The sequence below is a fragment of the Natator depressus genome, chromosome 11 (genome assembly GCF_965152275.1).
Source record: "Natator depressus isolate rNatDep1 chromosome 11, rNatDep2.hap1, whole genome shotgun sequence".
In the NCBI taxonomy this organism is placed as follows: domain Eukaryota; kingdom Metazoa; phylum Chordata; order Testudines; family Cheloniidae; genus Natator; species Natator depressus.
Window position 1 is genome coordinate 21,682,960 of NC_134244.1, and position 27,971 is coordinate 21,710,930.

At 41.0% G+C, this 27,971-nt stretch overlaps 1 protein-coding gene across 1 annotated transcript in view; it reads right to left on the reverse strand.

The window, feature by feature from the left end:
* LRP1B (LDL receptor related protein 1B) overlaps nucleotides 1–27,971 on the reverse strand; it is a 1,292,938-nt gene that overhangs the window by 708,644 nt on the left and 556,323 nt on the right. The window contains exons 4-6 of the mRNA XM_074967293.1: nucleotides 22,115–22,234; nucleotides 20,119–20,247; nucleotides 5,596–5,853 (exon numbers count right to left, since the gene is read on the reverse strand). Of these exons, the coding sequence (XP_074823394.1) occupies nucleotides 5,596–5,853; nucleotides 20,119–20,247; nucleotides 22,115–22,234 (507 nt within the window). The remainder of the gene's footprint in view (nucleotides 1–5,595; nucleotides 5,854–20,118; nucleotides 20,248–22,114; nucleotides 22,235–27,971) is intronic.

Consider the following 27,971-nt stretch of genomic DNA (forward strand, 5'->3'; position numbering starts at 1 on the left):
AATTTGGCAGCTATTCTTTTATTAGCTCTACTGCATCCTTTTTGGAATTATCAAACTATTTTGCAAAAGTGTAGCATGACGAAGTTGTCTTCTGGCACTAGACTCCTATCATCACCTGTCTGGACACTTATAAAGCCTTTCAAAGAGTATTTTAGGAGGTGGAGGAATTCTTTTTAAGATCCTGATTCAAGATCCATTGACTTCAATAGGCTTTGGATCAGACCTTAAGGTTTTAGCACTTACTTGTAATAAGAAAATATTTGAAGTAATAAATGAGTGTTCAGGAATAAGTGTTAAACTTGCTGTCAATTAGTCTAATTGACACAAAGTTGATTGTGTGAATTTCCCTAAATCGTCCCTGCGAAAGAACAGCTCAGCTTGGAAAGCACAGAGATAGATGTCTATAAAACAGTTAGGGAATTTATAAGTAAAAATCAAGATAAGCCTCAGAAGAAGAATGAAAGAAAAAATGTCCACAGTTTGGTGGTGATTGTTTTCATTTATCATACATTTTAACTTCAGTTTAGAATAGCAGCAGAGAGTGTTTAAGCCAATATGTGTATTTCAAAGACTTAAGTAAACACATATTGTATTTGGGAAGGTCTGTATGTAATCAGAATCTTATACCTTAACATGTGTTTGTTTTTTCCCCTCCTTTAATTCCCCACTAGAAAAATGCTACTATTTACATTAAATTAATCTTGTAATTGGTAATAATAAAAACACATTTGTAAAATGTTCAGAGAGTGTCACATTTCAAATCCCCACCAAACTAATTGTCTATTGGTTTTAGATGTTGATAGCACGCACAATTATTCTATTTTACAAAATCTTGCTAACAAAACTCAAAAAACCGATATATTTTACAAGCAGAATAATCTTATCAGAGTATTTTAAATATTAAAATGTTGCAGATATAGGATGGTTCTCAGACTGTTATGCCTGTTTTGAGATAAATGTACATGGAACGATGTGCAAAAAAGTGCTGACTGAAGCAAAAAGATAAATGTTATTTTCATTTATCGTTTACAAAAACCTCTTCTGTACTTGGAAATGTTTGGTCTTCCTTTACACGTCTCTACAACTGCAAGAGTCATGCTGTCGTGGAGGAGAAGGGAGAGGGAAATAAATTGAACTCCAACTCTGGGAGATGCCATTGGTAAGAAGTAGTGTTTTTACACACACACACACAGTGAAACTATTAGAAAAACTATTAAACTATTAGTCTATCACTGTACCTTTATCTCTCATTATGCTTTTTTTCTGCTAGATTAAGATTAATTCCACCTACCATCAGAATTTTTTTCCCACATAGGTACTTGAAAATAGCCACCAAGGCCAGCACTACTTAGTTACAGGGTTTAATTCAGAGAACGTACCTGTTGGAGAAAGGATATGGTTGTTGAGGGAGAGGAAGAGGTCTGAAGTGGTATTTTGTGATTTGGGATGGAAAACCAGGTTGCTAACTTTCACAGGAGTTCAAAAGGTGGAGAGTTGACTGAAATTCCCCTCTCCTGTCAGTGCTGATGGATCAAACAGGGGCTGTATGCTTCCAGCCAGATGGAACCAGGCTGAGAAATAGACTTCTTATGGAGGTCTTCACAGATTTTAAGGCCAGAAGGGTCCATTATGAAATCTAGTCTGACCTTTTGTGTAACACAGGCGCAAGAACCTCATAAATTAATTTCTGTATCAAGCCCATAGCTTCATTTTGAGATATAGAATATAATTTCTCAAGATATCCTGCCTTGACTTAAAGTGATGGATAATCCACCATGTCCCTTGGAAAATTATTCCAATGGTTAATTACCCTCACAGTTAAAAAACTGCACCACATTTATAGTCTGAATTTGTCTAGCTTCAGTTTCAAGCCATCAAATCTCTCTATGCTTTTTTTCTGGTAGATTAAAGAGCTGTCTGCTACAAGAATTTTTTCCCCCATGTAGGTAGGTACTTGTAGACTGTGAACAAGTCATCTTTTAACTTTCTCATCGATAAACCACATGTCTGAGTTTCTTGCTATAAGGCAAATTTTCCAGAATAATTCTTGTAGCTCTTTTCTGAACTCTTTCAAGTTGTCAACATTCTTTTTGAAGTGTTGACACTAGAACTGGAGACAGTATTCTATAAACTGTCTTACTAACGCCATACAGAGGTATTACTACCTCCCTTCTCCTGCTTGATATTTTCCTGCTTATATATCCAAGGATTGTGTTCACACTCTTAGGTACAGCATCCCTCCGGGAGCTCATGTGATGACCTCTAAGTCCTTTTCCTGCTTTTCAGGATATAGTCTTCCAACTTATAAACGTTCCCTCACTCTTTGGACTGGATCCACAAAGAGGACTTAGGCTCAGCATCGCAAAGCCTAACTATTGGTGCTCTTCTGCCTAATGGAATATACAGAGTTAGGCTCCCTATACAATACATGGGCACCTCAGAATGGGCATCCACAGCCACTGAGCTGAGCATGGAGCTGCCTTGGCTAGCCACTAGAAAATGCCAAGGAAAGTGGAGTATCCTACACCATGCCCCCGTAAGGAAGTTAGGCACCTAAGTCCTTTTTCACACATACAAAAACCCAAGAAGCCCACACACATAATGACAGGGCCTCTTTTCAACTGTTAGCCCAGTGGTTAGCACACTCACCCAGGATGTGGGAGGCCCAGGTCCCATTCTACCCTCTGCCTGATTTGGGGCAGGATTTGAAGCCACATCTTCTATCTCTTAGGCAAGTCCCTTAACTACTATACTATGGAATATTCCAGGGTGGGTCTGTCTTTCAATCTCCCGTTGAAACTGTTCTATTCTTTGTAATTAATTAAACAGTCATTAGAAGAGAGACTTGAATTTAAGTCTCCCAAATCCAAGAAGAATACCCTATCCACTGGGCTATGGAGTCACTCTCTCTCTCTCTTTCTTTGGTCCCATGATTATTCAATTAGTTATAACAAGTGGAACAGCTTCAACAGAAGTCATTGAGAGAAACCAATCCAGAATATTCCATAGCCCAGTGGCAGGTAAATGCCTAAGTGTCTAAAATCACTTTGATCTTCCCCCATTGTTCCTTCTAGACTCTAAGGCCAGGAGGGACAATCATGATCATCTAGTCTGATCTCCTGCACATTGCAGGTCCAGAACCTCATCCACCCATTCCTGCAGTGGGCCCATAACTCTGGCTGAGTTACATAAATTCTCAAATCTTGATTTAAAGACTTCAAGTTACAGAGAATCCTGGATGTCGGACCTTGCCTTATTAAAAAGGATATTATTCAAATGAGCCCATCTCATTCAAGTAATCCATATAACTGTCTCCATCATTATTTATCACTCCACCAATTTTTGTGTCATATGTAAACTTTACCATCAGTGAATTTATGTTTTCTTCCAGAATAGCACTTAATTGCAAACAGATACCTTGCAAGACTGGGATAAAGAAGCACTTCAAAGGCCAGTATTTTTCTTTGTTTTCTGTACAAAGACTTCACATGGGTGGCCCTTTGTTTTGTTGTGCCTGTTATTGGCTAAAACACCAAACAAGAGAAACTAAGGCAACATTTTTCCGTGGTAGGAAAACTACTGTTCATATTTTCTTTGAAGAATTCTATGGGCATGACCATTTGTTAGGCTTGGCTGACACATGAACGTGCCAAATGAGGTATTCTTTATTGGTTGCAAAATGAAACTCAATTAATTTTTAGTAAGTAAACACCGAGAAAAAATGAGAGGAATTGTGTGTATGAGAGAGAGACAGAGACAGAGACAGAGAGAGAGATGCTAAAATTTAATTCTCCAGAGGCTGTGGATTGTAGCCATCAGAGGGCCTATTCTCCCCTGTAGGATACAGTTTCAGGTAACTCCAAGGGGAAATTAGGACCTCGTGAGATTGGCTTGATTAGAAGCACCAAGTGGATTACTTTTATCCTGCCAATGAGGAAGGGAATAAGACTTCTATATAGTTATCTGAGTCAAGATTAAACTAAAAGTTGGAACAAATCTTTGTAGCATACTCCATAGCCAGGGAAATGTCAATTCAAAAGTAATTAGATCAAATGTAAAGATGTAAATATTCAGAAAAAAACAACAACAACAGAGCGTCCACAGACTGGTGTGAAAATACAGTGCCTACAAAAACTGATTAGCTCACTGACTTGAGCCACTATATTAATTTCCCAATCATAGTTTAACCCTGATTCTGAAAGCATATCTGCTAATGCAGACCCTGCAGCATTCAAACTGTTAAATCTTTCTATGCATAGGCAGCACAGAAGGGAAAAAAAGCACACAAGGGAATTGGGGAAGACCCAAATAGTGCATTGAAACTGTGCTCTGATGATGGAGTTTAGAGGATGAGGGGACACACTGTTAAATATAAACCATTCATTTTGTGAAGAACCCCAGCTAATTCTTTTCCTTTTTATGCAATAAAAAGAACAAAAAAGGTATTTAGGAAGTGCCCACTCCAGTCCTACTGACAAGAAAATTGAGATTTTGTAGTGAAAATAGAAAGAACTGTGAAAAATACACAATAGAAGTCCAAATAAAATAACAAGTTCAAACATACAAAGTAGCCTTAGTATCTCAGGGAAAATGTAGGATCACTCGGAAGGGCAGACAGTGGTGAAAGTAGTAAATTCCTCTGACTAAAAAAAGTTATTGATTTTCAAAGTAGTAAAGGATGGGCATGGATGGATGTGTAAGAGGGATCAAGTTCCTTACCCTATAGGCATACATTGAAAAGGATATTTTTCTTGGTGATCTGAATAGTAGTTGTGAAATCATTAGGATCGGTAGCCACATTTTCAGTTGGCCCCATCTTCATTATAGTCCCAATCAAACCCTTGTTCCGAACACTCCCAGACTTGGTGGCGAAGGGGTTTAAAATCTACATCAGAATCGTCTGGCTCAGGGCCATCTCTACTTAAGGGAGGACTGAGCAAGGTTTTCAGAAAAAAAGGGCAAAATTATGGACATTCCAATTCAGAGGCATTCTAAAGTTTAGCATTGCACAATCTTCCTACGCTAGTTAAACTGCACAGAGAGATAACTCATCATGAGGGCGACTCTAAATTTTCTTAGTGCAAAAGTGAGACATTTCCAGTAAACAAGGAAATATTACTAGTGTTTGAAAGTAATGAAGCTCTACTAATCTACAGTAAATGTGACAATTATATGTACATGTTGTTAATTAGCATCTTATTTATCTGGCAGTAAACAATCATTTTCAGCAAATTTTAGCTATCAACACATTTCAGGAAAAAAAGGCATTTTCAAGTTTCTTCTTCCATTGTGCTAGCTTTGTTTTTTTGTAATATCATACCGATCACACAGTGCACTTAGACTCTGTGAAAACTCTCAGCTTTTTTCAAGCCTCTGTGTCTACGTGTTAGAGAGGGAAACAGCAACAAAGCAGCAAAATGTTTCTGTGCCTTTCAATGTTTAATGCATAAGCAGAGCAAGAGAATAACTTGAAATATCAGCAACACTGAGCACCAAAATAAGAGTTTTTAAGTCTGCAAACAAAGTTTGCTAGAAAGACAAGTATTTTAAACTATTCTGCTAAAGGAATCCCACTAAAAAAATTAAAATACTTACTGTGAAGATACTGAGCAATGTTTATTATCCATTCATCTGTTAATCTCCCAGCTTTTGATATCTTGGTACATTTCAGCTGACTTGAAGATTCTCTCGATTCAATCCAACAAATTGTGTCCTTATTGTATATAAAATCCAGTGTATTAATTCCATTTCCTTTCACTGAGTTTGGAGTAGAAACTTTACTTCCATTAAGATATAATACTTCAATAGTTTCAGAGCTTGCAATCAGAAGAACTGGAGGTCTGTCACTGGGCTCTAAAAAAATAAATGAGCAAAAAGTTTAGTTGACAGATCATCCTATTACCATCTTTCCAAAACACACGTAGCATTTATGTTACCTTAGCTGTATATTTAAAAAATATTTAAATATAACACATTGATTTTTTTTTCTTTTGACTGAGAATGCACCATAGTAATTGAGTTTACCACTCGGAAATATTTAATGTAAATGTTTCTTAACTTTTATTCTGCTTTTGTTATGAGTCTATACAGCAGCTAGCACAGTAGGATCCTTATCCACGACTAGGGCTCCTAGGTGCTAGTAGAAGACAAAGACGAAGTCCAGATGTACCACAAAGTATGTTCAATGGAATTACTTAAAAGCAACAAGGAAGCTAATCTTTCTAGATATATCTCTATCTGATCTCTGAATCTTCACTAGCATTAGTATATATAATGTTCATGTTCAGTATGAAACAGTGGCATAAGTAATTGCAAGGGAACAAAAGGCTATTAGTATCAGTATTGAGAAAAATCTGACAAAGCCCCTGCACAGAAGCAGAGTATGATTCTGAACTGGTGCTTCCTTCAGTATGAGGTGGGGCCCGGCTAACATGCCTAGCATGCTGCAGTATATGGCCCAGATCTGCTAATCTGAGGGGAATAGCCAAATTCCTGGACTAATTACATATAAGCTGTTGACAGCACTGCGCACTCTGGAAAGTGCATTCTGCTGCTTCCTGAAGCAGCAGGATAAGGCAAGACTCAGATCCACTAAGGCACTTAGACGCATAAATCCCAGTTTTAGGCAGCAATGCAACCCACAAAATCCCTGAAGAGCTGCTGTAAGGTAAGAACCACCATCTCCTCGTCTAGCCATTTTGTGGCAAGAGAGGCACACATTCTCACAAGATACAAATTAATTGCCTGTCCTGCAGTCAGGCAGCTCAGGGGTTACTGACTGTAGATATCTATCTGTGCTAGCAATCTCCCTTCAGCCGGACTTAGGCACCTAACTCCATGAGACACAAGGGGCTTTGGGACACAACTCTCTCCTTGGTATCTTCCATTTGCTCATTTAGATGGTTCCTCACCTAGACATTGGCTTTTGTGGATTACAGTCTTAGGTGCCTATCTCTCCCCATTCATTGTATAGGGAGTCTAGGTGCCTAACTCAAGGTTTCTGGATCAAATTGTTCTAGGGTGACCAGATAGCAAGTGTGAAAAATAGGGACCGGAGGTGTGTGTAGGGGGGAAATAGGCACCTATGTAAGAAAAAGCCCCAAATATTGGGACAGTCCCTATAAAATAGGGACATCTGGTCACCCTAAATTGTTCCTATGATTTGCTAGATGTGTAAAAGTTAGGTGTTGTGACGCTCACAGTAAGTATCTTTCTGGATCCAGGCCTAAGTGCTTTCCCTAAGTCAACCTGTATTGTGTTGTCAGGATGGCCCCTAGACTCTTTGCTTGGCTGATACCACTCCATTCCTTTCCCCACCTTTTGGCTCATAGTACCAAGGCTGGGACGTTTTCCCTGAAGTTATAATAGAAAATTCCAGAACTATTCTCACCTATTTATACATGTCAACATGACAACAGGTGGCCCATGCCAAAGAAAAATTAACAAATTATTACTGACAGCTGCAGTATTTCCAAATAAAAGTACAATTACAGAAACGTAGTAGATGCCTATATAGGTCCCAAATTGACTGACCCTCATTCAGATTATTGAGTTATTATTAAACACATCTTAGCAGAAATGTTGAACTATAAAATTATAATAAGGTATGATGATGTTATCGAGAACTCCCCAGTAGCTGATAATGTCGAAACTGCCTGAGAATAGTTAGACTTTAAATTTAACTCTGGACTTATTTTAGATGACACTGAAATCTGGTGTTTCGCTGAGATAATCACAAATATGGTCAATTAGTAAATTACAATTTGTTCCTTACAGCACAATGAACAACCTTACAGCCTATGCTTTATCTCATTCAACCCTAAAGTAGGTGTCAGCAGGAAACACATGGAACAGTGCATTAAGGTACGGAAAACGGCACACTGAAGTGAATCTTTTGTAGAAATTTAAGTTCACATTTACAATGTGTATTATCCTCAATCCCCTGAGAAATTATTTCACAGCATGGGATAATAGTGCTAAACGGGCCAAATCCTGAGGCCAACATTTTCAAAAGTGGGTGCAGGTCTTAAAAATTTTACCTGACACCTAAAAGCCCAAGGACTAAGTTGTCAAGCCAATGTGAAAAATACCCAAACTGCCATATGACGATACCTTACCCAAAGCCACCCCACTTACAATTCAAAACAACAGATCAGTTGTGTGCTGTATTTAAATGTAATACTGTCATTCCACATTCTACTTAATAGAGGTTTAAAAATTAATGTAGCTCTGGGGCAGGTGGAATGCAGAAATAAATATTCATTAGATATATTTGACAAATTTCATCTAACAAAACATTTCATGAATAGTATTTGATGAACCAGTCAGTTACTAGAAAAGTATCACTTGAATAAAATAGTTGGTGGATTCTGATGAAATCCATTGAATAATCTATTCACAGAGTTTTGTTCAATGCTGAGTGATTCTATTGACTTTGTTTTTCTTGCTAATGTTTTTGCATACTCTCTCTCCCTGGCTTCATCCCACATGCTCTTTCCTACTGTGGATCAGAGTTAATCTTTTTCCAAAATTGTCTCCATTTACTATTTGCTCTTTTCTTTCTTTCTACCTCCATTCCTTATCTCTTTTTTTCTCTACACTATCATCTCTATCTCATCCCCTACATTTTTTCTATCCCGTTTTCTCCCACTTTTCCCTGCAGACAGAGAGGCTACTTACCCTGTACAGTAACTGGAGTTCTTTGAGATGTGTGGTCCTTGTGTGTATTCCACTGTTGGGTTCACGTGTACTCCATGTACAGACAGGAACATTTTTGCTAGCAACATCTGTTTGTCTGCACCTGCACCCTTCTCCTCCTTGTGTTCTGAACCAAGGATATAAGGAGCAATTTGGGCCGACCATCTCTCCATTTCCCTTTTTACCATAGATTGTCCAGGAAATGCTCTACAGTAGAGAGGAAGGAGGAGGGTAGCAGAATAAAGATAAGAACCACACATCTTAAAGAACTCCAGTTACGGTACAAGGTAAGTAACCTCTTTTTCTTCTTTGAGTGATGGTGACTGAGAAGCAGTATTCATTGAGGGGGTGGGTGTGAGGAACTTTGTGTTACCAATGACTGGAGGACTGTTGTGCTGAAAGATACAACTACTGCAGAAGCTTGTTCCAGTGCTTAATGTCTTGTAAAGGTCTGAACAGAACCCCATGCAGCTGCTTTACAGATTTTACTGAGAGAAAGATGTCTCAAGGTGAAACTGCTGATGAAGCATAAGCTCTAGTTGAGTGGGCCTTCACACCCTGTGGAAGAGGCATGCCTCCTAACTCATAACTCAACAGAATTCAGCCTGAAATCCATTTGGAAAGTATCTGGGAAGAGATTGCTTCCCCTCTCATCCATTCCACAAAGGATACCAATGACTTAGATGATTTCGAAAGGAAATGATGACTTAGATGATTTCTTCATAGGTAGAATGAACACTCAACAGACATCCAAACAATGAAGCTTTCTGTCTTTGCTGGTGATGTGCAGCTTTGGGAAGAAGGCAGGTAAGTGAATTGTCCAATTCGGATGGAAATCTAAGATTACTTTGAGGGTAAATATCAATGTAATGTCAGTGAAACTTTGTCCCTATGGAAGATTGTGTATTGTGGATCAATATTGTGGATCAATCAGTATTGTGTATTGTGGATCAGGAAAGGCTATATCCAAATGCCTGGACATGGTGACATCAGAATGTTGGGGCCATCTCTGGCAATCAGTATGTCCAACACGCTCTTGCTTGATTTTCCTCAGGTAAGGCATAAGTCAGTTGTCCCAACCATGGGACGAGAAATGCTCTAGGGTACAGATGTGGGGACCTGCATGAAAGACCCCCTAAGCTTATTCTTACCAGCTTAGGTTAAAAGCTGCCACCACCAAAGTGTTATACAAAGAATAACAAGGGAAGTGCCCACTTGGAAACGTCTTCCCCCCTCAAATATCCCCCCAAGCCCTACACCCCCTTTCCTGGGGAAGGCTTGATAAAAATCCTCACCAATTTGCGTAGGTGAACACAGATCCAAACCCTTGGATCTTAAGAACAATGAAAAGTCAATCAGGTTCTTAAAAGAAGAATTTTAATTAAAGAAAAAGTAAAAGAATCACCTCTAGAAAATCAGGATGGTAAATACCATACAGGGTAGTCAAATTCAAAACATAGAGAATCCCTCTAGGCAAAACCTTAAGTAACAAAAAGACACCAAAACAGGAATATATGTTCCATTCAGCACAACTTATTTTATCAGCCATTTAAACAAAACAGAATCTAACGCATATCTAACTAGATTGCTTCCTAACTCTTTACAGGAGTTCTGACCTGCATTCCTGCTCTGGTCCCAGCAAAAGCATCACACAAACAGAGAGAGCCCTTTGTTTCCTCCCTTCCAGCTTTGAAAGTATCTTGTCTCCTCATTGGTCATTTTGGTCAGGTGCCAGCGAGGTTATCTTAGCTTCTTAACCCTTTACAGGTGAAAGGGTTTTTCCTCTGGCCAGGAGGGATTTAAAGGTGTTTACCCTTCCCTTTATATTTATGACACATCTCCCCTGGAATCCAGATCTTGAACCATCCTGGAGCAGTAGATTGTGAATTTCCTGTATTCCTGGGGCACGAAGAGGTCCCAAAAGGGGGGGTATCCTTTGTCAAAAAATGATCTGTATCACCAAATTGTGGACCCATTTGTGGTTCTTGGAGAAGTACTGAGGCTGTCTTCCAGCATGTTGTGAATTCCTGGTGGGGTGTACTACCAAAAGAGTGACTGCTGAATAGTTCCAAAGCTTGACAGCGTCTATACAAAAAGGGATAGACCTTGCTCCCACTTGTTGATGTAGAACACTATTGCCATGTTGTCTGACATCACTTGAACAAGCCAGGCTTGTATAAATGGTAAGAAGCACTTGCAGGCCTTGTGGACTGCTAACAATTCCAGGAGGTTTATGCAATTCCAGGAGGTTTATCTGGGACTCTTGGGGAGTCCATGCTCCTTGTGCTATATGCTTGTCTAGATGGGAGCCTCATTGCGGTAAGGCGGTGTCAGTTATCAATTGCTATATATGTACACCATCGATAGAGAAGCTTACAGGAAAGGACGGTGAAGTCTCGTGAAGGGCGTTACATAGGTGCAAGAAGCCCTGTGACCCAAAAGAATAAGACATGAGGAGGCTGGCATTTGTTGAAGTTGAGTGATAAGCTCTTTATGGTAGGAATCTGTCCAAAGGAAGATATGCTTTGGTACTGATAGAGTTCAGAGTTGCTCTGATCAACTATGTAGTCCATGTGGGAATTAAAATGGACTTTTCTGGGTTTAAGCAAAGTCCTAGTAAGTACCGAAGATGGATCAGGGATTAGGCTGTTGACCGTTAGCCCTGACAAGATCTTCCCACCAGTAACCATTTGTTATTGATGTAATTGATGATCCATGGTGGTAAAAGTGGGCTGCCACAACTGATAGCACCTTTGTGAATACCTTGGAACTACTGCAAGGCCAAACAGGGAGCACTCTGTACTGGTAGTGTTTCAGATCTGCTGTGAATCTCAGGTCTGTTGAAACTGACATCCTTCATATCAAGAGCTGTGAACCTCTCACCTTTGGTCAGTGAAAGAATTATTCATGCCAGGATGACCATTCTGAACCTCGATCTGCAGATTAAGACATTTAGCTGTCTGAGATCTAAGATAGGTCTCCATTCTTCCGTCTTTTTGTGAAAGAGGAAACACTTAGAGCAAAATCCCTTTCCCCAACATTATGAAGGATCTGGTTCTATGGCTCCCAGTTGAAGCAGGGAGTCCTAACTCTGATGTGAGCATCCTCTCATGAGAATGCAGATTGGGTAGGGGGTTTGGAGGGGTGGTGAGAGGAATTCTGCGGTGTAGCCAGTCTGAATGATGTTGAGAATCTATCTGTCTGTGATTATCATGTGCCAAGCTTGGCAGAAGCAAGCTAGGCAGCCACCAAATTGGATTACAGAATCCTGAAAAGATGAGCATGGTAAAAGCCCTTGAAGGGTTGCAGCTGGAAGGAGGAAGAGGGGGGAACATTGTGTTTGATATTTTGCACCCTCTGTCATTTTCTTGATGACTTCTGGGGAGGGTACACATTCTCTTTTGTACAGGATGCAGCTCAGGAGATCTTGGATCCACTGTCCAGGTTGAGTCCTTGCCTTGAAGGGAGTGGTAATACTCTCCCACTAATATCCAATTTGTCAGAGGAAGACGTGTCAGGCTCTGACTCCCTGGGCAGAGCTTCTGGTACCATAGGTGTCATTATACTCCAGCCGGTGAGAAACTCTCCCTTCCTTGCACCACCTGTACTACTAGTGGATTGGATCCAATAAAATCAGAGATTTAGCATCCAGGAGGACAACTATACCCTGAGGAGCAATGCATCTGCTCCCAGACGTGAGGAAGTGGGGGAAAGTTGTTTCCCGCCATACTAGCGGAGTCAGCCTTGTTAGAGTGTTCTGCGCTGACAAGTCCTTCTTGAGGCAGCATGGTACTATTGATGTAAGTAGCGTTCAGTGTTTTTTTCTTCCCAGTACCATGGACCTACTCCTGTGGGCAATGTCAGTTTCAAAGAAGACCTGCTTTTTGGAGCCAAAGGACCGATCCTACTTATGAGCTACTAATACTGGGGCACAGATTCTCACCTGACTTAGAAGGTACTACAAAAAGAGGACCTGGAGGGGGATTCTATTGCTTTTTGTGAGAGTGTTTTCTACCCTTCTCATGCACCTCTTTGAAGAAGTCCCTAGTTCTACCCATTAGCCACAGATCCAGGAGTCATGTGCTCAGAGGTACACTTCTCAATGCCTCTGCCTGACGGGAGGGGTTTTCCAAGCTAGGGTCAAACTATGGCCTCAATGCTTGATCCATAAATAATCTCCAGTCTGTACTCACATGTCTGACAGGTTTGGCTGGGGAAGGATCAGCAAATGGAGCACTTTGAGTAAACATGAATTTCCCCAAGGCAGAAGAGGCACTTGAGGTTGAAAGGCCCCATGGCAGGAAACAATTCTTGAAGCTCAGGATCTTGGGCATAAGTCATCCCATATGGAGGGCTAAAGGGTAGGAAAAGATCCCCATCCCCTAAAAACTAACCTAAACTAGCTACAAGTATAAAAATATTTAAGATATCTAATGATTTACAAATATTTACAGGTCAACATGGACACGCAAGCATACGCTGTGGACACTGAGGCGGTTCTGTCTCAGACCATGGCTGGTAGAAAGGAACCGGAGAAATGGTCTATCTGCACCACCTCTTATACTCTCAGTGCAGAGCACAAGGAGGAGAAGGGAACAGGTGCAATTTCTTCCTGTCTCAGTTCCATGGACCACATGTACACCCCACAGTGACTACATATAGGGATCATCACTTGCAGAAGAACATCCATTCCTCTAACTACTTCATTTCTAACTTATCCATTAGACTCTTCCTCTCTCACACACACACACACAATATCGTCAATACACCTATTCACACGATCCACACATAGGATTTGGACATTTTTGCAGACATATCACAGCAAAAGGATTAAATCTGCTACACAAAGACTAACAGAAAAAAGATTGGGAGCCCCCCATCTATGGGCAAGAGCCAGGTGAGAAGCTATCTCTTCCCTTCCAGCTGCTGCAAAAGGAGAGGGCAATGGGATTCCTACCACGGAGCTCTCTCTGGAATCTGCAGCTCCAATTTTTCCCCCTATCCTTCCCCGCCTGATGACTGCAGGCAATTTCAAGAGTTGCTAAGGAAGATAGCTGACACTCTCTGGATCCCTCTAGAGGAGGTGCATGACACACCTCATAAGCCTTTCTATATTCTCCAGAGTATGGGCTCCAGCAAGGTGTCAGTTCCCATCAAGGAAGTCTTCATGAAATGGGCCACAGTTGTCTGGCATACCCTCTGCTACCAATGCCCCAGCTCAGAAAAGAAGTACTTTGTACCAGCCAATTTTCACACCCTGCTGCTAATTCTTTAGTTATTCAAGCAGTCACTGAAAGAATCAGGGAGCTCCAGTTACTCCTGTATCAATTATTAGCTAGTAGTCATCTGATAAATTTGAACCCTTCTTCATCCCTTTCCCAATAACTCCTCTAGGTGCTGGAAGAGATCAGGAGCAGTGATCTGGACGCACAAGTGAATGAGGTCAGGCCCAGGGATGGATTTTAAGTGGCAGGTTGCAACTTTATTAAAATGCACCAGGCATTTAGGTGGGTCCAGTGCTGGGTTTACAGGGCTTCTACCATATAACCCATACTCAGGTTAGTGTTTCTACTGCCGACCCTAAGGTGCTCTGCTGAATCTGCTCACCTTCCCACCATCAATAAGGACAGAAGGTACCAGAGAAGGACTCTTGTCTGCAAAGACTTCAGGTCTCCCTTTTGCCATAGACCTGGGGTCCATCGGCAAAATCCCATGGCTCTTATTTTCTGACTGCTGGCTCTTTGGCCTTGGTCACCTGCTGCAGTTGCAACAAACCAACTTTCAAACAATTCCTAACATTAAATTCCAAAATCCTAAAGTTATTTAAGCTAACTGTGTCTTCACTATGATACGAGGAAGGTGAAATAACTAAGTCCCAGCCAATTTGGCACCGATGGGAAAAAAATCCTTCCTGACAACCGTGAACAGGGCAATAAATCAGACCCACAGCAACCTGTCCCTATACTACAGTTCCTATACTATATATCTATAAGGAGGGGGGAGGGTGCATTCAGCTAAAATGGGGCAAGAGGCCTGAGAAACCCTGGCCTACAGTTTTGACAGTGGGAAGCAAGATCCAATTGACTTGCATGTCTCTGGCTGGCCAATGAGCAATCGAGCGCTCAGATGGAGGAGGGGCCTGTTCCTGTGTACACTCCCCCTTTACCCTAAAGCTATCTGCTCCTTGTGGATCCAATCAAATTTCCCATCCATTAAATCAATGCTTAGCTTTTTCACACTCTGTCCAACACCCCCCATACACACACACATACTAACAGACCCAAGAGCACCTTATTTCTGTGATAAGTATATGTGTTTCTCTGCTACCCTATTTCTACCTCAGCTTTCTGTGTTCTACAAGCAGATAGTGTCTCTGTCATTCTATCTCTATTCCTTGGCTTCTCCTCCTCTTTTAACCAGTCTACTGCCTACTTCTACTCTTGCACATGCCTTTCTCAAGCAGCAGCAGAGTAAAAAATGACCTGATTGTTGTCAGTGTCACTCCTGCACATAGCTTCTGAACAATAATAGTGAAAAATAACAAGACTGATCAGTTTCCACTCTGTTGAAGGTGTGAATCATCTGAATGGCAGCAGAGATCTTGGAGCCGTCTGCAGTTATAAAGAGAACATGTTGGTTACCATGTGGAAGACTATGACAGAGAACAATAGCCTTTTTACAGGTATTTAGAACCATTGTAGCAAATTATATAGCAGGGATTTAATACTCCATTAACAATAGGATGGTTCAAAATACCTATAGAATGATTACCTTTTTCCATTAATTTTGTAAGATATAAGGGAAATTTGAAAAGATGGGTTGATTCTACACTTGTTGTCAAGTAGTTTATAAACTCTTGAGTAATAATCAGAACCAAGACATATTTGGTCTCCAGATAATATCATTTGAGTGTTCCCTGACAAAATTAAGAGTGCTCTACTTAGCAGATATTATTAAATATTGGGGATGAATATACATATTATTGCATGTGTCCAGAGATTGGAAAAACAGCTGCTGTTGAACTTCAAATTATATTCCACACAGTAACATTTCACTGAATCATGTTTTTGAACCCATTAGTTCCAAGTATATATAGATTCCAACAGGTTCAGGAATCAGTGCTTTTTTAAAATGTATAAACATTTAATTTAAATTACCTCAATCTTTTATTAGCCATGTATACACAAAAAAATAATAAGGTTCTCATATAACATCTTAAGACAGTTAACTTAAGACTGTTCTAACAGAGTTAGAAACACAGAAAAAAGTTGAACAACATTTTGGGTAGTTTTCAATTACAACATATTAAATTTAATACCTTTCCACTTCCCTGGAACTGAAAGTAAAAAAATAGTAATAATCAGTTGCTTAAATGAAGATACAATTAACATGAGTTGATATCATTTGTCCAGATAACAAAAAATACAATATGTCACATTTGTTACTCTTTACGATTTTTTTTTAAAGAGAAGAAACGGGCACATCTCTAACCCACAAAAATGTCTATACTTATATCACCCTTGTCCAAATAAAAGTTAATCTTCCTCTAGATTGTGATTAAGATGCACTGATGAAGATGATTAAACACTTGTATTCTTTTCCTGCCTGATCTTTGCTTGAACTCTAGACCAATAAGCAGTGTCACAACACATAAGACATCATGGCTTCCCCACCCCCAACCCGGTTGTCCTGTCACCACCACTTGCAACTCTATTGCAGAAGAAAATCTTTAGGGAATATGAGGAAAAGTGCTGCCTTGTAGTGATTTCCACTGAAGAAGAGGCGAAAACAGTTTACAAGCAACTTTGTACTGCTTTGCTGGAAGAACACTTATTAAGGGGTACTTCAACAGTAGTAAAGTATAAGCACTTTGTCCTCATCAACAAATGTTGTTATAATTGTTGGCGTGGGGGTCAGAAAGATATTACAAGTAGCATGGAACGAAAGAGGACTGAATATTATATATATACATATTTAAATCATCTTCTCATAATAAGCCTAAAAAGGAGTGATGTATATGCTAAACCCTGGGAATTTTAATTCTCTGAACTTTCATGAGAGCATTGCGCTTTGAAGTCCATTTAGGAGTGCTTAACTTTTGTCTAAAATAAAAGAAACACATGCTTGTCGTAAAGACTGAGAAGGGCAGGCTGCTTTTGATCAAAGAAGAAATATCTTCCTCTCATTGCAAGCCATTTCTTTCTATATCAAGTATAACTGAGATATAAAATTTTGTATGAGCTTCTGCAAGAAAAATCACCCGTTTCCAGAGCTAAAACTTTCAAACTTAATCAAATTCAGACTTTTCAACATGGCCTGAAAACCTGGCAAACAAAAAGACCTAGAACTCTGTTCAAAAAAATGACATCTGATTTCATTTTTCATATCTGAATAAGTCATTAACTAGATCTTTATTCATAAAAGGAAGCTGCAGGTAAAAGGACTAGAAAAAGATAGTGTGCCCATAGCTGTTACGACAGCTATTTGAACATCCCCACCAATAGGTGCTATTTACACAAAAGTGATCTGCTCCAGACCTATCTAAATGAACTGAGCAACTTAGCATCTTATTTATGTCCTCTGAAGTAACAGTTAATCAAGATGCTGAACAGTTAGGCTTAAATACTGCATAGCAGCACACAGCCCAAGAACCATCAGTATTAGGGTGGTAGTGATGGAATGCTCTATTTCTGGACACTCTGCTACCACTACTGCAGTTTGGCCCCTCTGTACCCTTTCCTGATGGGAGGAGATGGGTGGATCCATGAAGCAGTGGTTCCTTTGGTTTCACTTTAATGACAGACCCACTGTCAACTCCACCCGCACCTTGCAGCTTTGGGAACTAATCTTTGCAAAACTGAGCCTGAGGCTTCATAGTGGGTGCAGATATCAAAGCAGTTCCTGGGAATTCTACTCCTCCCCCGACCCTTCGGGCAGCAGAACAGCATGACTGCAGAGGCAGTGGCAGATTTGTCCCTTAATAAATTTCTGCCACAAAGATTATGGGTCAAATTCTGCACTCATGTACAGAAAATCAGGAGTTACTACATTAATGAAATGGAGTTATAAAACAGAGATAAGTGAATCTGAATTCAGCCCACTGTTTTTATTGTATTCCTGTTTTGCAGTCTGGTTTAAAGTCGAGATTTGTGAAAGGTGACAGATTTGGGCACTGGAGACTGAATTCAGCTGTGGTCCCTAAAGTACTTAGCAGCCCATAGACAGCTAACAGGGCACATAGCTCCCTCCACTTTTGAGGCACTAAGACACAGGTAGTGCCTCCCTTTCCCCTCATCCCCCCAACCCCCTTGTGGCCTTAGAGGAGAACTACAGACAGGAGCCAGAGACTCCAGGCCATAGGAGCAGAAGCAACCAAAGCTGGGACCTCTGGACGTTAACAGAATTTTTTACATTTTTGACAGGACTCTCTCCATCCTATGCTGATTAACTGTTTCCTCCAACCCTCCCCCTCCATCACGTCCTCTCCATCTTTGCTTCACCCAGAACCTGTCTCCTTATCCCTCTTCCTTTCAGCTTATTCCCTCCTAAATAACCTCCTCCACAAAAAATTGTGGAGCTAACGCGCTGTTTGCTGCCACCACATTGTTCATTCTACTTATGTGTTATACCCCTTCCCTCATGGTGTCTGTCTGGTCTATTTAGTTGTAAGTTCTTCAGGGCAGAAACCATCTACTATTTTGTATTTGTCCAGCAAAATGGGGTCCCATTCTTGGTTGGCCCTTATGCGCTACTGTAATAAATATGAATAATAATGAATAATGCCTGCAGCTCTCATTGTTTCCACCTGCTAAACAGTATAAAGGAAGCTAAAAATACATTGAATACCTTCCTAATATTACTTTTCAATGTAACCAATTCCTGCAATTGCCAAAGAGATGTTATATAGTCACTCTGAGAGCAGGTGGTTCATACAATTGCAAACAAGAAAGCATGTGAGACAATTTCTCTCTATTAAGATGTAGCCCACACAGCGAAAGAGTGTTGGGAACTCCTGTTCTGCTTATTCAAAGGACAGTGCAACAAGGTCAGCAGCAGTATGCATTTTCTCACACTATCTCAGCCTTGACTTGAAGTGTCTTATATAGGTCTCTGTGTTCATTGAAAACTGGTTCCTTGCTGAGTCTGCCAGTAACGGTAAAAATTGCTGTAAACTATGATATATATGAGAGAGAGAGAGAGAAGCATTTCTCCATGAGGAAATGGCTGAGAGCACCAGCTTATTTCACATGAGCTACTGAAATACTGACAGATGGTTACCATAGTCAATCATTACATACTGGGCTGTATTTATACTATAGGTCAAAGACTCATCTCATTATCAGTCCTGAAGCCATCTACCTTCCCCAGTCCTGAATTGTTTTTTACTGTATCAGATGCAACTACTGTTATGTCCCACTGAAATAACTTTTTTTATGGAGAGGGTTGAGAAGAATATTAAAATAGTTTTTCTCTGTACGGAGTTGCTTGTATCAGATTACCTTTTTTAAAAAAATCTATAACCATGCTATGTGGATCAATACAAAACTTAAGTTTCAAGTCTTACTTTTTGAGCTCATCAATATTTTAAATCGTAACTCTCAGTGGTGCTCAAATAAGAACACAAGTATGCAGTTTCTTTGCCATAGTCTTTCCTCGTTTTAGCTTCAAAAACACAGTATCTGCCACAAGTCTGCCAACTGACATAGAAAAATACACATTTGTTTCCTCTGGGTTTCCACATATCGACATAAAAATATACCTTTATAATAGGCTTTGGTCATTATGTATGTTGAACAGATTGTAGGAGAAAATAAGAAAATAAGAATTGCTGAGTCAATACACTGACTAGGGAAATACTTTGTTCAATTTGTCTTCATTAAACAGAATTCACTAATTCCCTTAAATGCTTAATTTATTATTGGCAATGAAAATATGCATTAATTAACCAATAAGACATAATGTGAATATGAATATCTTCAAATCAACTCCCTGGGATGTTACACGGAGCAAGGCAGAGGCTCATGTCTCTAATATCCCAAGGGTATAATTACCTCATGATAATTTCCTGACACCCAGGTTATCTCAGGGAGGTGGCATTTATATGGAAATTGTATGTATTGAGATGAAAGAGGGAATTGGCAGCTCCACTAATCTTGGCTGAATAAAGTAGCTTCCACAACTTTATTTACCCCTTCAGAAAGGTTTCTAGCTAATCAGAATCCTCCTTCAAAAGTGTTTTGTAATAATCCATGACAACTGAAAAAGTTTTTCTAAATTTCTAACAATGGATCACTGTATTAAATTAAAGGAAAATCCATCTCTGCTATGTAGATAAACATCTACCCTATTTACCAGGGAGAAAGGCAGACCCAGAGGACTTTAAAAAATCATTCTTATAATGTATACAAAAATCCAACTTACCATTTTTGGCCTTGCAAGATTTGTTGTCAGGTTGAAGTATATAACCCTCCACACAGCTACATGCATATGATCCATCTGTATTTATACAGGTTTGGCTACAGGTCCCATACACATTACATTCATCTAAATCTAAAGGATACATTGAAATAATACGTAAGTAAGAGCCCTCACTTAAGAGTAAAATCTTGGGGGAGGTTGCAAAATTCACCCCCTAAACAACATTACAAAAGTAAGGGTAAACCCTCTATAGATAGATTTTTATTTTTTCTCATTGTTTTCAGCCACAATCTTATCTGAGCTGTCTGCTGATGAAACTATGCCAGTGACCAAACAGAAGACCAATATTTAATATTGCAAGGCAGCTGCTTGAAAATTAAAGGCTTTCAAATGATCAGTGAGAAACATAACAATTAGAGAACCACTTGGGTTATTGCTGCCACCAGAGACCACTTCCACCTGTACTGTATGTAAGCGTTTAAAATCACCATTGACTATGATTGAAGCAGCATTTCAAAAGTAGAAATAACTGAATATGCATGTCAACTCACTCATGTTAGGAAACTATTTTAAATGGTTTAAGCTCTTTAGTGGAATCATCAACTTCTACCTATAACTGTCAACAACAATATAAAAAACTGCAAACCATTTAAATGTTCAAGACAAGAAGTAAAAATAGAGGGTCAAATTCTCAGTTAATGTAAACTGGCACAGTTCTATTGGAGATAACCAAGATATGCAAATTTACAGTAGCTGATAATCTAGCCAAAAATCATTAGAAAGAAAAAAAGTTCCAACAATTTTTTTCAAATAGTACAAAACATAAACCCAGAGATCAGAAGAAGATGCACATATAAGACATTACATTTATGTAGAATAATTCTGTTAAAGGGGGGAGGATGAATGATAGCCTGCGAATACATTTATAAAGTGATGGGAAAGCCCTATCTACTTTTGAAGAGAAAAAAAGTGTTGGGGTATCAAAATTCATATATTGCTGGAATAGAAAAGGAATATCAATTTCAATCTAAACTTCACTGGCAGAAAACCTATTAAAAGGCAAGTGCAAAACTAAGCTATATGATTAAGGGTTTGGTTTTTTTTCATGGATCAAACTCTGACCCAGGTTTACATGGCTGTAAGCGGTATCATATCCCCAAATGGCTCACAAGGTTTCAGAGAATGTTCAAGAGAGGGAGGCTCAGAGATGCTTAGAAAGGGGGAAGCTCATGCAGATGAGCTCCAGGCCTGTCTGAGTAGCCCTAAACAGATCTTAATACTCTTTCTCCTCACACTGTAGGCACAGGAGGATAGAAAGGATCAGCAAGGATGTCCTGTCTGTCATCCTTCGAGATGGGAGTGCTGGCGGGGCCGCGACCCACTTTAGATTGCTATGAGATTACACAAGTGGTCCTTTGAAATGCTGGCCCATCTTCAGTCCCTGATGAACAAAGCTCATTCTGTTTCATTGGCTGACTATGAGTCATCAGTGTGAGACATGTAGGGAAGGCGGGGGGCAGGGAAGTAGTCCTATCCCTGATGTCATCCTCAAGACATATATACAGTAGTTGGCCCTGATGGAGTCACAGCTTCCAACCATAGAGACACATTTGTCTCTGATGTAAACACCAGAGAGAGACCTTCAGGTCTTGCTGTAAATTTTGCTGTGCTTCACAACTTATTGTACATTTCTAAAAAGATGCTACTTCCATTGAGAAGATACAGCTGGCAGGTCAAATATAAATGTGATTCCAGTGAAACAGCAGCAGCAAATGTGGGAACTCTCTAGGATCTCTTGCATTGCAGCACTGTACCTGATTACCTTACCTGCCATGTTTTGTGTAAATATAGTTTAACCATCTGTTTAAACCATTCTAAAACCAAATTTAGGCTCAGATCCTGCAAGAAGCTCTGCAAAAATGCCATTGTTCTCCTTCATGTAGCTTCTTGCAAGACTGGGGCCTTATTCTTAGAGAAGGTAAAACCACATTTCCGTTACCTTTGCAGTTTCTTCCATCATCGCCTACTTCATATCCATCCTCACAGTAACAGCCGGTGCCATTCCTTGAAATACTACATTTGTATCGGCAATTCATCTGTTGGCATTTGGGTAATAATTCTGTAAAAAAAAAAAAAAAGTTTAGAACAAAATTTTACTAGAGGGTAAACCTTAGTTTTGATTATTCCTAGACCACAACTCGTATGTGGAGGAAAAAAATCAACACCATTTGCAGTAAATGCTGCTGTTGGGAATTTATTTATGATACTAAGTACATTGTGAAAAGCTTTGCATTTTCAGCACAATAATAAAATCAAATTGTTATTCTATATTCTATCACAAGCTACTATAAAGCTACTATAAGCTTTATTATTATCAAGGTGTATTATCACTCTGTTCAGGCCTCCAATTTTTGCACATTAGTTATGTTCAGTCAAAGCAACATTTTTTAAAAATACTTCTGTTATATGAAATTATTTTTTCAAAAACAGCCAAATGTATGAAAGAGATTTCAACATCCATGCTTTTCCTATCTGTCACATAAATTGATTTTCTATCTTTTGAGCGCTTGTTTTGATTCACTGATGCATGTATAACCTTCACAGCAATCAATGTGAATACATTCTGTTTTAATAATTTATTTGCTATCGGCATGTAATGTTGGACAAACAGTGAATATAATATATTTCATTACTACTGAACTCTTTCATAGAAATCTACTGCTGGAGCAATATTAAGTATATGCCATCTGGACAAAACAAGAGTCATAGAAAGAAGGCCATGATGGTACTGGTGTATAAGAAGGGTGAGCGTGATGACCCCAGGAACTGGAGGCCCATCTCCCTCTGCTCCACGATGTACAAGCTCTATGCCAGCTGCCTGGCGTCGAGGATCACGGAGTGGTCGGTGAGCGGGGGGAGCCATCAGCTCCACTCAGAAAGGCTTCATGTCCTGCGAGGGCTGCTATGAACACAACTTTGTCCTCCAAACCACCATCGAAATGGCCAGAAGAGCGCGGATGCAGTGCACAGTAGCCTGGCTCGACCTGGCTAATGCCTTTGGGTCCATGCCCCACCACATCTTTGCCACGCTCCAGGAGTTTGTGATGCCAGAGAACTTCCTCCATGTGATCCGAGAGGTGTACAAGGGATGCAGCACCACCATTCGCTCGGTCGAAGGGGAGACCACGGAGATCCCGATCCGGAGCGGAGTTAAGCAGGGCTGTCCCCTCAGCCCCATCATCTTTAACCTTGCCATGGAGCCGTTGCTGCGAGCGATCTCCAATGGTGCAGATGGCTTCAACCTCCACGGTGAGAGGGTGAGCGTCCTGGCTTACGTGGATGACCTGGTCCTGACCGCGGACGACCCAGAGAACCTCCAACGTATGCAGAAGTGTGCATCTCTCCACATCGACAGCAGCAAAAGGGACTCGGTGCAGACGAGAGGGTTCCAGATCCAGGGCGAGCCCGTCATCCCCCTGGCAGAGGGGCAGATGTACCGACACCTCGGCACGCCGACAGGTTGCCATGTCCATCAGACACCCGAAGACACCATCCAGGAGATCTTGCAGGATGCCGCCAAGATCAACACCTCCCTGCTAGCACCGTGGCAGAAGATAAACACCCTGAACACCTTCCTGATCCCCCCACATCTCATCCGTCCTAAGGGGATCCGCCGTGGCGAAGGTACCCCTCAACAAAACAGACAAGTTCGTCCGGCCTCTGGTGAAGAAGTGGCTGTTCCTTCCCCAGAGAGCCAGCAACGAGCTCGTCTATATCGCCCACAGGCATGGCGGTGCCAATGTCCCCCGCATGGGTGACCTGTGTGACATCGCGGTGATCACCCATGCCTTCCGCCTGCTGACGTGTCCCGACACCATGGTAAGGAACATCGCAGCAAACGCCCTCCATGACACAACAAAGAAGCGGATCGGCAGAGCCCCCTCCAACCAAGACACTGCCAGCTTCCTGAGCGGTTCCCAGGATGGCGAATTTGGACGGGATGGTGGCGACATCGCTTCACTGTGGTCCCATGCTCGCAATGCCACGCGTCGCCTGGGGAAGTGCATCGGCTGCCGCTGGGAGTGGTGTGAGGAGCGCCAGGAGCTGGGAGTCCTGGTGCCACAGATCAGGTCCGACGACAACACCATCGTCACCCCGAGCGCCAGGGGCATGCTGGAGAGGACCCTGAAGGCAGCCATCCACTTGCTGTACATGGAAACCCTGAAGCGTAAACTGGACCAGGGTAAAACCTTTGAACTGACCAGCAAGTGGGACGCCAGCAACCACTTCCTCGCCTGGGGCGGCTTCACCCGTTTTGCCGACTGGCGGTTCATCCACCGCGCCTGGCTCAACTGCATCCCGCTCAACAGAGCCGTCCACCACGGGAACCAAGAAAAGCGTTGCAGGAAGTGTGGCTACTCCAATGAGACCCTGCCCCACGTCCTGTGCAGCTGCAAGCCCCTCTCCAGAGCCTGGCAGCTGCGCCACAACGACATCCAGAACCGCCTAGTGAAAGCCATCACACCGCGCCTCGGGGAGGTCGCCATGACCTGCGCCATCCCCGGTACCGACAGCCAGTTGTGACCTGACATGGTAGTCACTGACGAAGCCCAGAAAAAGATCATCCTCGTCGACATCACGGTCTCCTTCAAGAACAGGACCCCGGCCTTCCGCGAAGCCCGAGCTCGTAAGCTGGAAAAATACACCCCCCCTGGCCGACACCCTGAGAGCAAAGGGCTATGAGGTGCAGATGGATGCCCTGATCGTCGGAGTCCTGGGCGCTTGGGGACCCCTCCAACGAGCGTGTGCTGCGGACCTGTGGGATCGGTCGACACTACGCACGGCTCATGCGGCGCCTCATGGTCTCGGACACCATCCGATGGTCCAGGGACATCTACATCAAACACATCACCGGCCACCAACAGTACCAGGAGGTGTGAGCCGGTACGACATCGTGCATCAACTGTGGGAAAGAGACTGAGAGACTTTTTCCATTGGACCATATGAACTGGAACCATAAACTCACTGAACAATAAATCCCACCAAATGAGGGTAGATCCATCCTCATCATCGTACCCGCTCACTGTACTCCACACCTGAACATAGCCATTATATGGACAACATACCCCCATAGCTCAATGACTGTACTTTGACCCATTAAACTTTTACTCCCAATCGGGGAGATTGCAAATTATGTATTCCTTCCGCCACCCGCTCCTAAACCAAATTTCGCACCCCTTGGTAATCTGTACCTAATTCCCTGATAACCAGAAACTTCTATGCCTAAACTGTGTACCATTTTCTTTTTACTTCAACATTATCTTAATAAAATTATTAAAGGCTTGAAACCTAGCAGAAGCAACATGGTAGAAACAGCCATTGTATTAATTATTTCTTGTAGGACTCAGATTTGCAGGACAAACGAAAACCCCAAACCAGCCTCACCCCAAATTGGATGAAGTGTCTAGAAAATTTTGTTTTTTAACACAGGGTGTTTTGATGAGTTGTGACAGGTGGTTTTTTTTTCCCCTCTTCCTGGGGGAAAATAAGAAATGGTGGTAGACTGCAGTCTAAAGGATTTGATCCTTTCAAAATCTGTAGATATTTTCCACAATTCAAATCTATCTGAGTGCTGCAGGCGGACTGTAAAATAAGCTCCAAATGGATAGAGAAAATTCAGTTTGGGGACCAGTTTAAAGTAATTGGGCATATCCGTGAGAAAGAAATCTGGCTACAGTTTAACACTTGGGGTCTTTACAAATTGTTAGTTGAAGTCAGCCTTAATCCATATAATCATTATTAGTGGGGGTCTATTTGTCTTGAAAAAAAGAGTCAACAGTTTTGTTTAAGGACTGAATTTTCTCTTAGGGTGTTCTACTTTAATTTTGTAGCTGCTAAGCCCTCCATCAGGGTTTGACAGTTATATTTTGGGAGAGAACTGAATGTGACTGGCAAATAACATTATGACTCATAGTAATGCAACTATTAGCGAGAGAGGTTTTATTATTTTAAAAACAAAAACATATTTCTCATAATAATTAGAGGATCTTCCCTATAGCTTTTTAACCATGCAGAATTAATGGACTGACTTGCTGCTGAAAAATTGTCCCTTGTCACAATCTGTATACTTTTCAAATGTTCTCTGTGTGATTTCCCTATTTCTTTTGTAATAGGAGAATTAAATTTTTTGGGGTGCAGTTTCTTTTGCTGGATCCCTGGTCTGCTCCTGAATTTATGTTGTCTTTCCAATAACTAGCCCACATTTCGACCTTAAACAATAAACCCTTCTCTTAAGATGACTTGAAATGGGACTGTTCTCTGAGGTAGGGAACTAGAGGCAAGGCAGATTATTACCAGAGGATGACTATTTAACTTACAAACTGGATTTGGATTGTTTGAACTGTTCCCATAAAGGTGTACAGAGACTTGAAATGAATAGTGCTGACCAGCTGTGCAGCCAGCTGAGACTGCTGGAAAAAGGCAAAAATAAATTGGCAGTTGAATTCCACTGGCTGACAGTGACTGAACACACATGGTGACTTAATCTATCTATGACTTGTTTGCATACTACACATAATTTTCTGCTTGAGTGAATATCTCATATCATTACTATAGTACACATAGAGCTTTTAACAAAAATACCCTTATATTTTCTAGTAAATAGAATTTGAATGTTGTGAATTAACCAACTGACTGAAAAATGTTTTTATTCACACATCCCTGCTCTCGTTCTTTCTACTCCTCTTTTTGTTTCTCTCACTCTCTCCTAATAGCTTTCTCGGTCTCCTCATTCAACTGTCTTCTTCATGCCACCCTCTTCACTTGGAACATGCAACTACTTAGCAATGCCAAATGCCTCCTTTCTCTTCTTCAAATCACTCCTTAAAGCCCATTTCTGCATGAGTATTATCTGACGATATGCAAAATCATTACAATTGTTTTCCTAAAAAGAAAATGTCTCACGTCTGAGTGCCAATGACGGTTTCCACAGAATTATGTTGAATTTCCTGAACCTGAGACAGGAGCCAGAAGAACAGCGTGGGGAAAAAACAAACAAGCAAGCAAATTTTACCATCAGTGAAAACAGACCAGATCACAAAAAGAAACATTTTTCATTCTTGCCCCAAATTTTAGGCTAAACCAAAAAGCAGTTCTCTCAGGCAGAATGAGCCCTAATCCAAAATCCAGTGAAACCAACAGCAGGCTTTCCATTGACTTCAATAGGCTTTGCATTAGGTCCATAGCCAAGAAGGATCAAATTCTGCCCTGATTTACACCCTATACAAAATCATTGAAACCTTGGGCTTATTCTGGGTATGTGCCAAGGCAGAACTCAGCTGGAGAGTTAAGAAAGGAGTTTTAGCCTGAACTCTGACTTTCTTTGCTCTGTGGTTCACTACATGTTAATCGAAATAAACACCTTTATAGGTGTTTATTTTCCTTATTTTAGCTAGCAATTTTTAAAGTAGAAAATATAAATGATAAGCATTAAGTTCTAGAGGGGTCAAGCTTTCTTCAAATGACCCTATTTTATTTTATTTTTTTTCCTTTCTTCATGGGATCCTTGCCTGCATTAGAGGCAGACAGACTAAAAATGTTTATTTTGAAAATTCAAAGAATTTACAGGTTAGTTGGTTGATTAGTTCTCATACTGTCACTTGGACAACACAGAGATCACCAAACATGTTTTGTGCGTCCATGATGTTCTGTCCTGTGCCAAATCTGGAGCTTATGGTGTAGGATGTCTGTGAGGAAAAGGTGTCTGTTGATGCCATCCAGCCATTATGTTTTAGGCCTTCCAAAGGGTCTCTTCAGTTCTGCTGCCAAAATCAAATATGATTCTTGCAGGGAAGTTG